Below are 15469 nucleotides of genomic sequence, written 5' to 3'. Positions count from 1 at the left end.
TGTGGAGTTGAAGCACTTTCACAACCACTAATGCTGCTTTTATATAACCAGTTTGACTCCAGAGACATGCCTGCCTCTACATGAAACTCAACGAGAAAAGGTTGGTTCGCAAACAATGAGTGCCAAGTTTGATCTCCTGTTGTTTCTGCATCGAGGAGATTCAACTCAACTCTGCAATCAACAATCGGAGCTAATGATGATCAGTGAGTACACAAATATGACGTCATCGCATAAGTACACGACCACACGCTGACTCACACCACACTGATGTCAGACACTCTTGTGTGCAAAATATTGGAAATTTATTTTTGCAATCCCAACTACCACAATAACAACCGCCAGAACCAGGAAACGTTAGGAGTAAAGATGACTCGCAGGCATTCAGGTGCATCTCCCGGCCTATGCTACCTTTATACTGTTCGTGTCTATTGCAAAATAATTTCTATTGGTTTTGCAACAGACGACACGAGGCAATTACTTCACTGAAATGTAATTCAGCTAGACATATTTCTCTGCAATCCATATGTAAAACTAAATAGTTTGAATTTTAAGTGCTCCATGCTCCACTTATTTCCCCCATTTATTCAGTAACCTTATGTTGTGGTACATGCTTTCTCTACACTTCAGAGTATCGACCAGTATATTCAGAACTCTCTGGTTTCCATGACTAACCCTTTACCCTTTTAAGCACTCAGGGACGCCATCCAGCATGAAGGGCACTATATAAATGCAAGTTGTTGTTGTTCTTGTTGCAGAAGATTTGCCTAATTTAAAAGCGTAGGTTATCCTCTTGAAAACAGGAAACAGAAAATCTTTAGTAAAAGATTTATTTAAAAAAATCACCTTTACTGGCAGCATCATAGATACATCTGTGGTTCAGATGTGTATAAACAATTTTATAAAGCTTCACAATGTGGCATCACTAAAATTAATTGGTGTGATTTGCTTTTTAAATTCTTACACCTCTGTTCCTTTGTTGCCCTGTCACATAAACCACTGTGGAATACTGAGAGTTGACAAGCTGGGCTATAAACTCCTCAATAGCTCTAACCCTGTGGTGCATTTTACATTCCCCAGGATTTTGAACAATGAGCTGGGCTCATAGATTCCTGATGGTTGAAATTATAAACACAAAATCTTTTTAATTCTGGACACTAGATTTGATATTCTCAATCAAAAGACAGATTTCTTACATTTTACTGCCAGCCTACCCAGAGTACTAATTGGAAGATCCAGTGGTGTTCTGGGTGCTTTAGCTCAGAATGCATATTTGTGGTACCCATTTTCCTGGTTTTGAAATGTAAGATAGCAAACAGAATGGATATGGGCAAGCAAAAAACAAAAAAACATTTGTTACTACCTGGAAGCACAAAGTAGTTTCCAAATGTAAGTGAAATGGGAGGGGCGAGGCTGAAATGGACATAGGTCTGGTATTTGGTCTGCAGTAAGGTACTTTACAACTCACATCTTCTCATTCTTATCGTACTTTGACAAACCTTCAGATTGCTTTTTGGGGTCACCAGCTCTCATTAAGGCCTTGATTGCTCTGGCCCGCATCTCCAGTTCTAGCAATTCCAGTTGTTGTGCTGAAGGCTGAGTGCCCGCTCCATCTGGATCAGGAGAACCAGATGATTCAGATTCCTCCACAGTTGGGCCTGACAGACCTAGAATCTCATTCACGCTCTTCTCAATGTCCTTTTGAAGCTCATCTTCAACACCAACCCGAATGGTTGTGCTTTTTNCTGGCACTACAAGGCTGACAGCAACATCAGGTTCATTGCAGTTTTGTTCTATGTCACTATCGTATGCATCAGCATTAATGCTGAGGGCATCACTTTCATCTCCCGACTCCCCACCTAGTACAAAAGGGACAAAAATTTGTATTACTTACTAACTAATTGTATCAGTATTAAGAATGATGTAAAATACATACACAGCCTTCTGTGAACACAGTAATAAACGAGAAACTGGCAACTTTCCTATTTATTTAGTGCATTACTGAATTAGTAACTTGCTCAAAGCTCTTTGGGTAATAAAGACCCAATTAAAATCAACTACTTCCACGTATTAAGCTGTGTTTGTGCATCAGCATTTAATCTCCAAGGAAACCAGTAATGGAGTTGGGTGCAATCAGCAAACTGTTTAACGGGAGAGAAATTGTGCTGAGCTGAAACACAACTGAAATGTTGTAATGGAGAATATCCAGAATTTTCATCATAGTAAAAAGAAAGTCAGTATAAATATATCTTTCCAAAGGTTAACCAACCACATTCATAGAGACCTTTGTATATCTATTTGATGCACATTTATTATTTATTAAAGCCCTCACAATTAAAATAGGTTAAATGATTAAGTAATCTCTAGAGCTAATAATGAACTGGAAATATGAGGTCAACTATTGCAAGCATTGAGTTGCTTCTTGCAAACATGGTCAACATTGTGGAAATTTACAGTTAATGAATTGAAGGATACATTTGCCTGCTGTTAGAAACATAGAATATTATCTGTGGAATATAACTGGTCATTTTAAATATCTATTATTTGCTTAATTACATCCGGATAGAAATGCCATTTCTTTTTCACATCAATATGCCTATTAAATGCCAAATTTTACTTATGATTACTTAAACCTCTCTCACTCTCAAGAGATTCAACAACTTGCATTTATACAGTGCCCTTCACGTGGAGCAGTGTCTTGGAGCACTTAACAATGGTGTAGTTTGACACCAAGCCAGCGGGAGAGGGGAAATGACCGTAAGTAGGCATGGCCGAAAACAATAGGCACATGTCTTCAGGTGCGATCTGAAGGGGGCAATGTGGCAGGATTGAGGCAGAGAGTTCCAGAAGTTTGGGGTTTTGTTCCACAGAATCCCATCAATTTATTTAAAGCTTACAATCAGTGAGAAAAAAATGGACTCAATGGGCCAAATGGTAGATTTCTCATTTCATATTTTGCGTGCTAAATGTTGAATTTTCTTGTCTAAATCAGAATCAAAGAAATTCCAGCAGAGGAGAGGGCCATTAATTCGAGCTCATTCGTTGGATACTTGCAGTCCCAATTCTTCTAGTCTTTCCTTGTAACTCCGTTTTGCATCAGAGCACTAAATCACAGGTTAAAAATATTATTTTACATTCCAATATTTATGCCTATTAAGGCACAAGGTTGTCATGGTTGGCAGTATTCTGGATTTAGTGTTTTACAAACTGTTGACTTTGCCATGTAACACTGAATAGTCAATGACGATGCTTTCTCCCAGATGCATGGGAAGCCCACAATGCCAGAACTGCTACTTCTCAGCAGTAAGAGCAAAAGCCCTCTTCTTCTCCTTCCCTCCCCACTCCTCCCCTGCATAGATTTACCATGTTTTGAAAATATTCATTGTTTTGTGTCATTTTTTGTATCTAAATTTCACATTGAGAGACTGGTTAGACTGGTGACAAAAACGCAATGTCAGAAACACAATTTACAACTTCAATAACTCAACACCCACATAAAAAAGTGAAGTCTGTGAATTCTTTTTGGGTAAAAGATTAATCTGCATCTGATTAACATGTATGAAAAGAGCGGCATCACTGAATTAATGAGTATCAACAGCTTCAGAGCTTTATTGTTAAAGAATGTTCAAAGCCCAAAGAGGGTAATTGCTACAGTGCTAGTTTTGACCTGTGGCATTTCAGTTCCAAACACTGCAGAATAGCAAAGGTGTAAGGATGAATTGGTGCCACACATCAAAACAAAATGTTTAACTTGCTGCAATAATGTGACAGCTCGCCAACTGTAATCACATCAATCGGCAATTCCATGTATTGTGCCACAGGATAGGATTTTCTACGAGTTGCAAGTTGGTAATAAGAGGTTTGATTGTGTGAGTAACAGTTCACAGGCTCTTCCAGTAATTGTGCAAAGGACCAACATGCATATTTAAACAAGTATATGTCAGTTTAATAGGGCATTTGTAAAGGTCAAGCTACACATCTTTCCACTTCTCCAGAAATTGTGTTTCCTGCCATGTGGTCCTTCTCAGTTTTACCTCTTTCTTTTTTTCACAAATATGTAAATGAAAAGCCCTCTACATTTACATTTTCTCAAAAAGCTAGCATTACAACTGAACCGATACTAAGTTAACTACTAATTGGATCTGATAAATTAACCAGACAACAATATAAATATATAGTACATTGAAGTCTCAAAGCACTTTACATAGCTGACTGGTAGGTAAGCCGTGAGGGGGAGAGGGAGAAAGGCATCTGAAAACATAGTCAAAAATAGGTGTTAACTCAGGTTTTGAAGATGAAGAGGGCAAGGCAGAGAGCAGGTGCAGAATGGGTGAAAACTTATCCACCGATGGTGGGGCTGATCAAACAGGAACAGAACCAAAACAGGCCGGTATTTGCTGATAAGTTTGAAAGGCTGCATAAAATTAATTTATCGTGGTTTCCAAAGACAGGGGTTATACACAGCTCACTCTGGTTTCTGGACAAGAGAGGAACAACAATTTTCCTCTTCTGTTGAGCTATGTCCAGGAAGTGTGTAAGAAATAGCCAAACACAAAGAGTTGAAATCAGCTATTTATTCAGACTTCACTTTGTTCCAGACAACACTAAATTGTATCATGAAACAAAGTAAGAACTAAAAATATTGCGTTTAACGCTATTCTGCACAGGCTACATAATAATAATAATAATAATAATCCTTGCATTTGATATAGCGCTTTTCACGTCGGGAGGACGTCCCAAAGCGCTTCACAGAATATACTGTAAAGTGAATTGACTGTATATTTGTGGGCGAACGCGGCAGCCAATTGCGCACAGCAATGTCCCACAAACAGTCGTAGATTGAAAATGACCAATTTATTATTGTTTTGGGTTTTTTGGAGGGATTATTATTAGGCGTGTGGAGTAAGGAAACTTGCCCAAGGTTTCGCCCTCTGCCTGGAATTGAACCCAGGTGTCTTGCTTGCAAAGCAAGTGCTCTAACCACTGAGCTACAGGACTCCACGTAGCTCCACGTACAGAAATTATACTAAAGGGTAAAAACTGTGGAAAATAGCACCCTCTTGTGTTCAACATTTTGTGTAAGCAATTTGCAATTTCAGATAGTACAATTCCTTTCTTGGACACAAATTCATAGAAGCTGAACTTTCTGTCACCTTGTAATCATGCAATACTATAACTATTTATTAATAGTATAACTATTTATTAAAAAGGCTTAAAACATACTATTGAACAACGATGACGTTTGTGGAAATAAATTTAGAGAGAATCCTGATGCAAAGAAGATGGGGTGAAGAGAATAGTTTCATTCATATTTCTAAGATCTGATAATTAAACGCAAATGTAAACCACATCATCACTTTTAAGAAATACAAATGTTCGTATACTAACAACCCTCAGCACCCCACAAAACAGAAAATAAAAATTCAAAACCCACTTACCCTGTTTCTGCTCCAGTGTCGCGATTTTATTGTGTGCTTTATGGGATGAGGTGGAATCTATATTATTATCCTGTCTGGACAAAAAAGGTCAAAGCCTCAACACTTGTTTTTTTTCCCTTTTGTTTCAGAATACATTCAGCAATGCAGGTTATCAAATAAATTTAACAGCATTTCTAACAAACACAACATTCACTGGTGTGGACAGCTTCTGCCATCATGTGGCTACTCCGAGGCATTGCTCAACATGGTTTATAAAGTTAATGAAGGCTAAAAGAGAAAAACCACATAGAAAAAAATGACTTTTTAATAATGTAAAATAAAGCAGAGTTCAGTTCATTGTTATCGTTTCAAAAAAAGCAGAATAGACAAAAATAGGCACTGAATCGGCAAGCGTGAGAGTCAACAAACCATATTTTCATAAACATCCTTAAATAATGATCAGTGTTGTCACTCATCTGATTTAGCATACTGATAGAAATAAGCCACAGAAAATACCAACGCTTAGGTTAATAATGTATACATTTCTCGTGGGATACTCTTTCTCCTAGTAATGGTGTTACCTCTATCCACCCTCATGTTGTGCAGCTCAAATCGTTTTCTCTAGTCAGAGGTTTTTTGGAAGGGCTAGATCTCTGCATGATCATTTTTTTTCACACTTCAAGTGAACTCTACAAAACTGCAACCCACTCAGCCCTAGATTTTGATGAAATCCTACTAGGAAAAAAAGCCTGCAGCAGTTGAGCAAACTTCACAATACTGTACTATTATACTTTACTGAATTCCAAATGACAGCACTGATAGTTTACAGATATGTTCTGGAATCATTTCTGTTTCAACGGTGGAGCAGATAAAAATTTCCAAGGTTAGCCTGCATTTTTACCTTTTCCATGACCCCAATTTTGCTTGAACCATCTGTGGGGATATTACAGCAACCAACACCAACAACAAAATTACATTTGTATAGTACCTTTCACATCAGGAGGATGTCCCAAGTCAGTGTTTCAGACCCGAGCTGGGGTCGGGATCGAGGAGGGTTGAGGGCGCGGTGGGGGAAGGAGGGTGATCAAAGGCACAATCGAAGATGAGGGTGTTGAAATTGGTCTTGAAGGAGGCAAGGGAGGGGGAGAGGCAGAGGGACTGTGGATGGAGTTCCAGAGGGTGGGGGCAGTGGCTGAAGGCCTGCTAGCCAATGGTGAGACGGACGAGGCGGAGGATGTGAAGCAGGCCACAGCCCACTGAGCAGAGGCAGCAGGCAGCTTGGTAGGGGTTTAGGAGGTCGCAGAGGTAGGGGGAAGCAAGACCGTGGAGGGCTTTGAAGGTGAGGACCAGGATTTTGAACTTTGTCTTGTGTGATATGGAAGCCAGTGGAGTCGAGCGAGGATGGGGATGATAGGGTCACGGAGCCTGGTGAGGGAGAGGACACGAGCTGAGAGTTCTGGATGATCTGCAGCCTATGGAGGGAGGAGTTGGGGAAGCCGATGATGCAGAGGTGGGGGAAGGCAGAGTGGGTCATGGCACAGATGTGGGGTAGAAAGGATAGTTGAAATTCAAACAAGACACCAAGGTTCCAGATTGGCTTAGTCAGCCAGAGTTTGCATCCTTGGATGGTGATGCTGTCAGCCCAAGGTGTGGAGGTGCTGACGGAAGCCAATCATGAGAGCCTCGGTCTTGTTGACATTCAACTAAAGAAAGTTAGCTCTCATCCAGGACTTAATGTTTGAAGACATTCTGTCAGGACAGCAGTGGTCCTGGAGTCAAGGGTGGAGGCAGAGAGATTGGGTTGGGTGTCATCCGTTTACATGTGAAAGTTGTCCCCATATCTGAGAATGTCACCAAGAGAGAGCATACCAACGACAGAGCCCTAAGACATGCTGCACCAGCTGGTGGGGGGCTAGAGGAGAATCCGTTTGTGGAGATGAAGTGGAGACGGTAAGATCTGAAACATTCAAGGACAGAACCATGATGGTTGAGGTGAGAGGAGAGGCGGTGGAGAAGAAGAGTAATCAACGGTATCAAAGGCAGCAGAGAGGTTAAAGAGAATGAGGAGGCAGAGGGAGCCCTGGTCACAGATGGACAGAATGTCATTTCTCACTTTGACCAATGCTGTTTCTGTGCTGTGGGCGGCACGGAAACCCGATTGGAGGGGATCGTGAAGGGAATGTCGGGAGAGGAAGGAGCGAAGCTAGGAAGAAACAACTCGTTCCAGGACCTTTGAAAAGGAAAGGGAGGTTGGAGGTGGAGCGGTCGTTTGAGAGCAAGGATGGGTCCAGGGAGGGTTTTTTAAGGATAGGAGTGATGACGCTGGTTTTTAAAGGGGTGGGAACGGCGCCAGTGGACAGGTATTTTATGTCTATGAGGGGCAAGGAGGTGGAGCTGGGAGGTAAGGAGAGGTATAGGGTCAAGGGAGCACACAAAAGGCACTTTCCAACAAGGATGACACATATAATAAAAACAGAAGTCGCTGGGAACACTCAGGATCTATGGATAGAGGAAAGTGAGTTAACATTTCAGGTTTCTGACCTTTCGTCAGAACTCTGATGAAAGGTCATCGCCCGTATGTCAACTCACTTTCCTCTCTCCATAGATGCTGCCTGACCTGCTCAGTGTTCCCAGCGACTTGTTTTTATTTCAGATTTCCAGCATCTGCAGTATTTTGCCTTTTGTTTAAGGATGATTCTAATACTGGTCATGAGAGGGAAGTCTGGTTGATTTTGCTCTTTCCAATGCACGATTCTCAGGCCAATGACAACAGCTCAACTCCTGCCTCGGCAGAAAAACAACTAACTCAGCATTAACTGCTAACTGAACCTGTGACTTCTGGTCTGCATGGCAACACTGCAAATATCCTTTATGCACCAGACTTTCGAGTGAGATTCTATGTTTTTTTTTTTTTGCATGCTTAGACATTACAGTGGAATCCAACTATAATGCAGTAGTTGCAGTCCATAAAATTTCAACAAACGCTATAATGCGTTGTTCAGGCAGGATCGCTAGAAAGGCCCTTGGCAATCACTGTGCAAGTGCTCAGAAAGAAAGCCGGCTTAATCAGCGATTCAAAACAGCGCTCGCACACAGGAAGCCAAAATAAGTAAGTACACATCATGCCTCAGAATAGGTGGTTTTAAAATTACTTACTGCTGAGAGTTCAGTCTTGGCAGCTTAGTCGGAGTAAAATTCAGCAGGGACAGGATCAACAGTAAAATAACAGCTAACAGACATGTTTATATTTGATTTCAAAATTCAACTCGAGCTAGCGAAATATTACATGGGAATTCCCTTAGTCATCATTATAAAATAATTACATTCCCACTTGTGAACCCAAAAAGAGTGACGAGTTACAAATATTATTTTTGTTGAGCTGGGAGGACGATATGTGAGGAAGCCCTCTGCTGTACTTCAGAGTTTCCCTGTCCAGCTCTTGGGAACTCACAAAAGTAGAGCTTTTGTTGTTAATTCTGGACTGCAACATCAGTTCCGCTCCGAATATCCAATGCTTGTCTTCCAACAGAGACTATTGATGCATTGTTGGTAAAAGCAAAGGTTTTAGGAACCCCAACATACATGGAATTGAACCAGTAAAACTGCTCACTGGAAAAGCCTTCCAAGTCTCAAATTTACCAATGTCAATGGTTTATCATAATGATAATCTTTGCATTTGATATAGCGCTTTATAGCGTCTTCGAGACGTCTCAAACCACTTCACAGAATATACTGTAATGTGAATTGACTGTATAGTTTGTGGGCGAAATGAGGCAGCCAATTGCATTACAGCTGTGTCCCGCAAAAGGTCATGGATCGAAGTGACCAATATATAACAATTTTTTTTTGAAGAAAATATTACGCCCGGAAAAGTGATCCGCCAATCGACTAACAATTGGGTTCCTACTTACTGCTAGGTAAACAGAGGTGTGTGGAGTAAAGAAACTTGCCCAACATTCTGCCCTGCCGGGAATCGAACCCGGGTCTCTCGCTTGCGAGGCGAGTGCTCTAACCACTGAACTACAGGACTCCAGTCTTTTTCTCCTCCTTGAGGAATGACACCTTACACTTTGATATTTACCAGCAAAAACATCAAGAATCTCTAAGATAACTTATCCTGGATTTATCGGCCGTGCTGCTGCCTGCAAAGTGCCATTTAGAGTTTTTTTTGAAGACAGCAAGATAAAGCTACCTCTAACTGTGCTGGCTATTCTGAACTCCAAATCTGCCAATGCAGAATAGAAATGCAGGCTCTGCCTTCTTGGCATATATGGAATACATAAAAATAAAGGTCTGAGATCAAGACAACAATTTGAATTTGCTAAAGCCCATTTGACAAAAATTGGCAGAGATTGTTTTAAAAATGTGGACCCAAAGCAAGGTCACCACGATGCATTCTGGGTGTGGTATAAGACAGTGTTTTTCGAAGAAGCCTTCAGAGACATGGTCTTGGTGCCTGAAGGCTTGGACAGCAATGGCAGATTAAATGGAGTTGAAGAAAGCAGTTTTCATTATGGACCAAATCTGAGGAAAATCATCTTATGGTTAAGTATACCGGCATTGTTGTGCACTACATGATTCAGTCTTCCAGAGCGCAGGAAGTTGACTGCATAGCCAGAGGCACATAGATTCTATGGAGAACTAAGCAAGATGGCTTCAGTCTCATTTACACTCAGATGATTTTGGCTCATCTAGGTCTTTCAGGCAGTCAGAACAGCAATAGGGGTAGAACCAAGGGTTGCTATGAAGAGGTGGAGACCAATATCATATGGAAATTAAAACAGAGAGAGCTGGGAAAACGAAGGGTCGTGGACCCGAAACGTTGACTCACTTTCCTTTCTCCATAGATGCTGCCTGACCTGCTGAGTTTTTCCAGCTCTCTTTGTTTTTGTTTCAGATTTCCAGCATCTGCAGTATTTTGTGTTTTGTTCATATGGAAATTAACTTTGCCACGGGGCATTACAGAGCTGCTCTGTAAAACACTAATAAAACACACAGTGTTGTCTGTTACCTTAAAATTTAAAAAAATTAAAATAAATAATAATAATTTGGTCACTCAATCCACGACTGTTTGTGGGACATTTGACAGTAAATACTGGGATAATTTTGACAGTTCCTCCTAAGATTAGGTTCATAGCACAAATCGTGAATAGGGAATAGTCGGAGGTGAATACATAGTAGGGTATCAACACAGATTCCAGTACCCTGCCCTTAATTCAGCACTAAATTGGAAATCATAATTGCCAATCTTAGAGAAGATATAGGAAGTATTATCAGAGATGCAAAATGTCAGATTAGTCCAGTAGATTTATACCTCCCGAGATTTGAGCTGATGTGCATTATTGGAGGCTGGACAGTAACATTATTCTGTAACCAACTGCACCTGATCTGAGAGTGGTTTAATAACTGTAACAGATGCCCATGAGAAACAATCCTATTTCTCAGAACTAGCAATCCTCACTTGGACAAGCACAAGAACAATAAACAAAACAAAAAGTTTAAAAAAGTAGTAAAATGAACACTACATCTACCATTATATTGTTAAATGAGTATTATTCAGTTTGATTTTGCAAAATCAAAACCAATGGCGGCAAAGAAATGGGGAATTCAAAGAGTTTCCGACATGGTGCTTAGAATCCAGGAAGGTGCACATTTTTCATTCTGAACAGTTTAAGAGACAGCCCAAGTCTTGCAGAACAAAAAGTACAAACAATGATTCAAAGTAAACCTCTCTGTGAAAAGAAAATCTTATCAATTTTATACTTATTATCTCACACACTGTGAAACATAGAAAAAGATGATCTATCGTATCTCAGGTGTGTGTTGCTAAATCAACTGCGAGATGAGGCAATTGAGAGGGGACTTGATTATGGTGTTAAAGATTGTGAAAGAATTCAATAGGGTGGACTTTGAGAAGCTGTTTGCACTTGTTGGCAAGTCCAAAACATGGGGGCAAAAATATAAGAGCCATTAGGAGGATTAAATTGTATTACGCTGTAGTTAATTTTAGATATTTTTCTTATTCAAAACAATGAAGACAAAGCTTTTCTATTTAGGTTAGAAAGTCTTCTGAGTACACACTAATAAGAGGTCGAACAAAGCAGATAGAACCAGCTTTTGCTAAGATAGAGGGGAACCAAGAAGACAATGTTAGTGAGCAACTTGGGGGAAATAATATTAGTAAAGAAATGATTTTAGTTAAATTGTCAGGTCTTAAAACTGACAAAATCCCCTGGACCTGATGGCCTACATCCTAGGGTTTTAAAAGAGGTGGCTACTGAGATAGTGGATGGCTTGTCTTTGATCTTCCAAAATTCTCTGGATTCTGGAATGGTTCCCATTGATTGGAAGATTGCAAATGTAACACCACTATTTAAGAAGGGTGGGAGAGAAAAGTTGGGGAACTGTAGACCAGTTAGTCTGACATCAGTGGTAGGGAAAATTCTTAAGTCCTTAATTAAAGATGTCGTTATGGGATTCCTGGAAGAACATAACAAGATTAGGCAAAGTCAACATGGTTTTACAAAAGGGAAGTCATGCTTAACTAATCTTTTAGAGTTTTTTTGAAGATGTATCTAGCGGGTTATATAGGGGGGAACCAGTAGATGTAGTATATTTAGATTTTAAAAAGGCATTTGACAAAGTGCCACACAAAAGGCCGCACAAGGTTAAGGCCCACGGGATTAATGGGAACATATTAGCATGGATTGAAGAGTGGCTAACGGGTAGAAAACAGAGAGTAGGGATAACCGGGTCATTCTCGAATTGGCAGGATGTGACTTGTAGAGCGCCACAAGGATCAATGCTTGGGCCTCAGCTATTTACAATTTACATCAATGATCTAGACGAGGACATTGAATGTAACGTATCTAAATTTGTGGATGACACTAAACCAGGTGGGAGAGTAAGCTCTGAGGTGATGCAAAAAGATTGCAACAGGATATAGATAGGCAAGGGGCGTGGGCGAGTAGGTGGCAGATGGAATTTAATGTGGGGAAGTGTGAAGTTATACACCTAGGTAGAAAAAATAGAAAAACAGATTATTTTCTAGAGGGGGAAAGATTAGATAGTGTTAGTGTTCAGAGGGATTCGGGTGTCCTTGTACACCAGTCTCAGAAATTTAGCTTGCAGGTCCAGCAAACAACTAAGAAGGCGAACGGCATGTTAGCGTTCATTGCAAAAGGTTTACAGTACAAGAGTAGGGAAGTCTTGCTGTAACTGTATAGGGCCTTGGTGAGACCGCACCTAGAGTATTGTGTGCAGTTTTGGTTTCCTTATTTAAAAAAGGACATACTTGCCCGAGAGAGGGTGCAGCGTAGATTCACTCGGTTAGTTCCTGGGATGAGGGGACTGACCTATGAGGATAGGCTGAATAAACTAGGGCTGTATTCTCTAGAGTACAGAAGAATTAGGGGGGATCTTATTGAAACATATAAGATTCTTAAAGGGCTGGATAAAGTAGACACTGAGGGTCTGTTTCCCCTGGTAGGAGAATCTATAACCAGGGGTCACAGTCTTAAAATTAAGGGTCAACCTTTTAGAACAGAGTTGAGGAAACAATTCTTCACTCAGAGGGTAGGAATTCACTACTCCAGAAGGCTGTAGATGCTCAGTCCTTGAACATCTTCAAGGCTGAGACTGATAGATTTTTAAAAAATAGAGGGATTAGGGGATAGGGCAGGTAATTAGAGTTACGTCTGAAGATTAGCCATGATCTTAGCAAATGGCGAGGCAGGCTCGAGGGGCCGAATGGCCTACTCCTGCTCCTAATTCTTATGTTCTTATGTTCTAGATGTCAACTGGAAAGTGCACAGCTATGTTCCACAAACAGCCATGCAGTAAATGCCCAATTTTGTCTGGGGAATTGTTTGCCAGGACAATCTTCCTTCTCTTTTCGAATACAATAGTGCCACAGGATCTTTAATAACCACCTGAACATGCAGATGGGATCATGGTTTAACGTCTCAACTGAAAGACAGCATCTCCAATAATGCAGCACTCCACTGGGGTGTCAGGCTAGACTGTGAGCTCAAAGTCCTGATGTGGAGCTTGAATCCACAACCTTTCAACTCAGACATGAGAGTGCTACCAACTAAGACAGGCTGCCAACAGTGGAGATGACACCAACACGGAGCCTTTTGAAATCCAAATGAAATAAAGGTGCTTTTATTTTTTAAAAGAACTTCCACTTCTAATATCTGTTGGCTGTCAACTTAAGAAGAAATGCTTTCTTTGGTTGCGGTTACCTTTAAAATTAGGAATAGCTGTAGCTGAGTGTCTAAGGAATTACCACATGCATTCTTTCCTATGAGGGATTCCAATAAGAAACAGGCTTTAAAAGGAGGCAAGGTAACCTCAAATAGACAACTGCATATCTCATTTATCTAATATTGTGTTAAGTCACTATTAATGTATGCACCAGTAATGAGAGTGTGCTTGTAGCTACCCGGGTGTTGAAAAGCAATTGGATCCAAGTTGGAGAAGCTTTAGAGTCTAATGTCAGAGTTGTCTCTTAGGCACTTATTAATGAAAAATGTTTGTGTGCTGTGTTCTGGCTTCCAATGATGCCTCATGAAATGCCTGGAAGAAACAATGTCATGCAGCAAGCTGAAGTCATGTCCCACTCCTGGAATTAAACCCAAGTGAGTGGTGCGCAACACAGATTGTCTATGAGAAGATTGTCATAGCCCTCAAAAGAAATACACTGTGATGGTCCAAAACATCATCCAAGTATTGTGCTTGTAGGACTCCACTGGAAAGTCTAACAAAAAAATCTGATTTAGATGGGAGTAGAAGTGCAGGCTCATGACAATCACAATGCCATTTTAAATTGGGATTTCTCAAAACTGCAAAAAAAATGCACTTAGTTTTACTGCTTATAAAAACGAACATTGCTTGTAAGTACAATAGAAAAATAAGGAAAGTCACATGGCTCTAAAACCAGCAAACCTAAAGATCATAGTCCTGTATATAATTTTAGACATTTGTATGAATTGTCCAGTTTAGCCAAATGAGTAATGATAAAATGACCAAAATAGATCAACTGTGTATAAATATGTATGTTGCATGTGCTCAATTGATCGTGGTTGAAAACGGTGTCTGTTCTTGCAAAGCAGATTTGGATTCCAAGGAAGAGAATTATTAGGGGTGGTTGGAACTTAAAAGTAACAATAAAAAAAAGTATGAGGTAGTCATCTCATACAAATGCCCAAGAATGTATTTTAAATATACAAATCAGCCAGTGGGGTCATCACTTTACAAGCTTAATTTTTAGTTTGTGATAGAATTAAGTTTTATTAAGCTGTGCCATGGGTTAATTGTAATGTAAATGTCATACACTGCCTCAGTAATGTTTCTAAACCAGTACCTCAAGAGAGCGTTGTGACTGCAACAGCATTCCTTCTTTCCGCCATCATGTAGCTTGTTGGATTGAGTCTGCAAATTACTGCGAATTTTGAGGCAGTTTTGTGCTGAGCACTCTTGTCCATCTTGATCCCCTGTCAGCCCAGCGTTTATTCTTTAAAACACAGCATAATGAAAATGGAGCTGCATTAAAGTGATTTGTGGAAAACAGATGAGAACATCAAATAGAACGGTCAGTAAATAGCAGGCTCACAAACGAAATTCTCTGTACAGGCCATACAAAGTTATGCAGCAAAGCAAAAGTAAGAAAATTGGCACACCAGTTATTTGCATTACTTAAGTGCACCCTCTGGTGCTTTCTCAAGAGAAGCATGGACAGGGGCCGAGTGACAGATCACCAGAAGATCAACGAGAATAGGTTGAATGGTGGATAAGGAAAATCAGCTGCAATTAATTCACGAGGAGAGAAATGAAAAGGTCAGTATCCAAAATATTATGGAATAGCAAAAAGATCAAGAAGCAGATTGTGGAGATTTTCGGGTTAAGGCTGCTGAATAATGTAATATTTTAGGTAATCTACTTTTAATGGACATTTCTGCAGTATGTTTGGCAATATCCCACTTAAAATGAAAACTACTGCACAAAAGTCACTCATCTAAGTGCAAATATTTCTTAGCATATGCTAATCCCCT

The 15469-nt window shown here is 40.2% G+C and overlaps 1 protein-coding gene across 2 annotated transcripts in view; it reads right to left on the bottom strand.

The window, feature by feature from the left end:
* Nucleotides 1-811: 811 nt before the first annotated feature.
* The window catches only part of LOC103178120 (caspase activity and apoptosis inhibitor 1), a 29317-nt gene continuing 14659 nt past the window's right edge, over nt 812-15469 (bottom strand). For both annotated transcript variants that reach the window (XM_042332996.1, XM_042332994.1), the window contains exons 5-7: nt 14782-14931; nt 5436-5509; nt 812-1856 (exon numbers count right to left, since the gene is read on the bottom strand). In XM_042332996.1, coding sequence (XP_042188930.1) covers nt 1462-1856; nt 5436-5509; nt 14782-14931 — 619 coding nt within the window. In that variant the 3' untranslated portion in view covers nt 812-1461. The remainder of the gene's footprint in view (nt 1857-5435; nt 5510-14781; nt 14932-15469) is intronic.

Source organism: Callorhinchus milii, unplaced genomic scaffold (genome assembly GCF_018977255.1).
Source record: "Callorhinchus milii isolate IMCB2004 unplaced genomic scaffold, IMCB_Cmil_1.0 Scaffold1, whole genome shotgun sequence".
NCBI lineage: Eukaryota > Metazoa > Chordata > Chondrichthyes > Chimaeriformes > Callorhinchidae > Callorhinchus > Callorhinchus milii.
The sequence above is the reverse complement of the archived record's forward strand: the minus strand, read 5'-3'. Positions and strand labels throughout refer to the sequence as shown.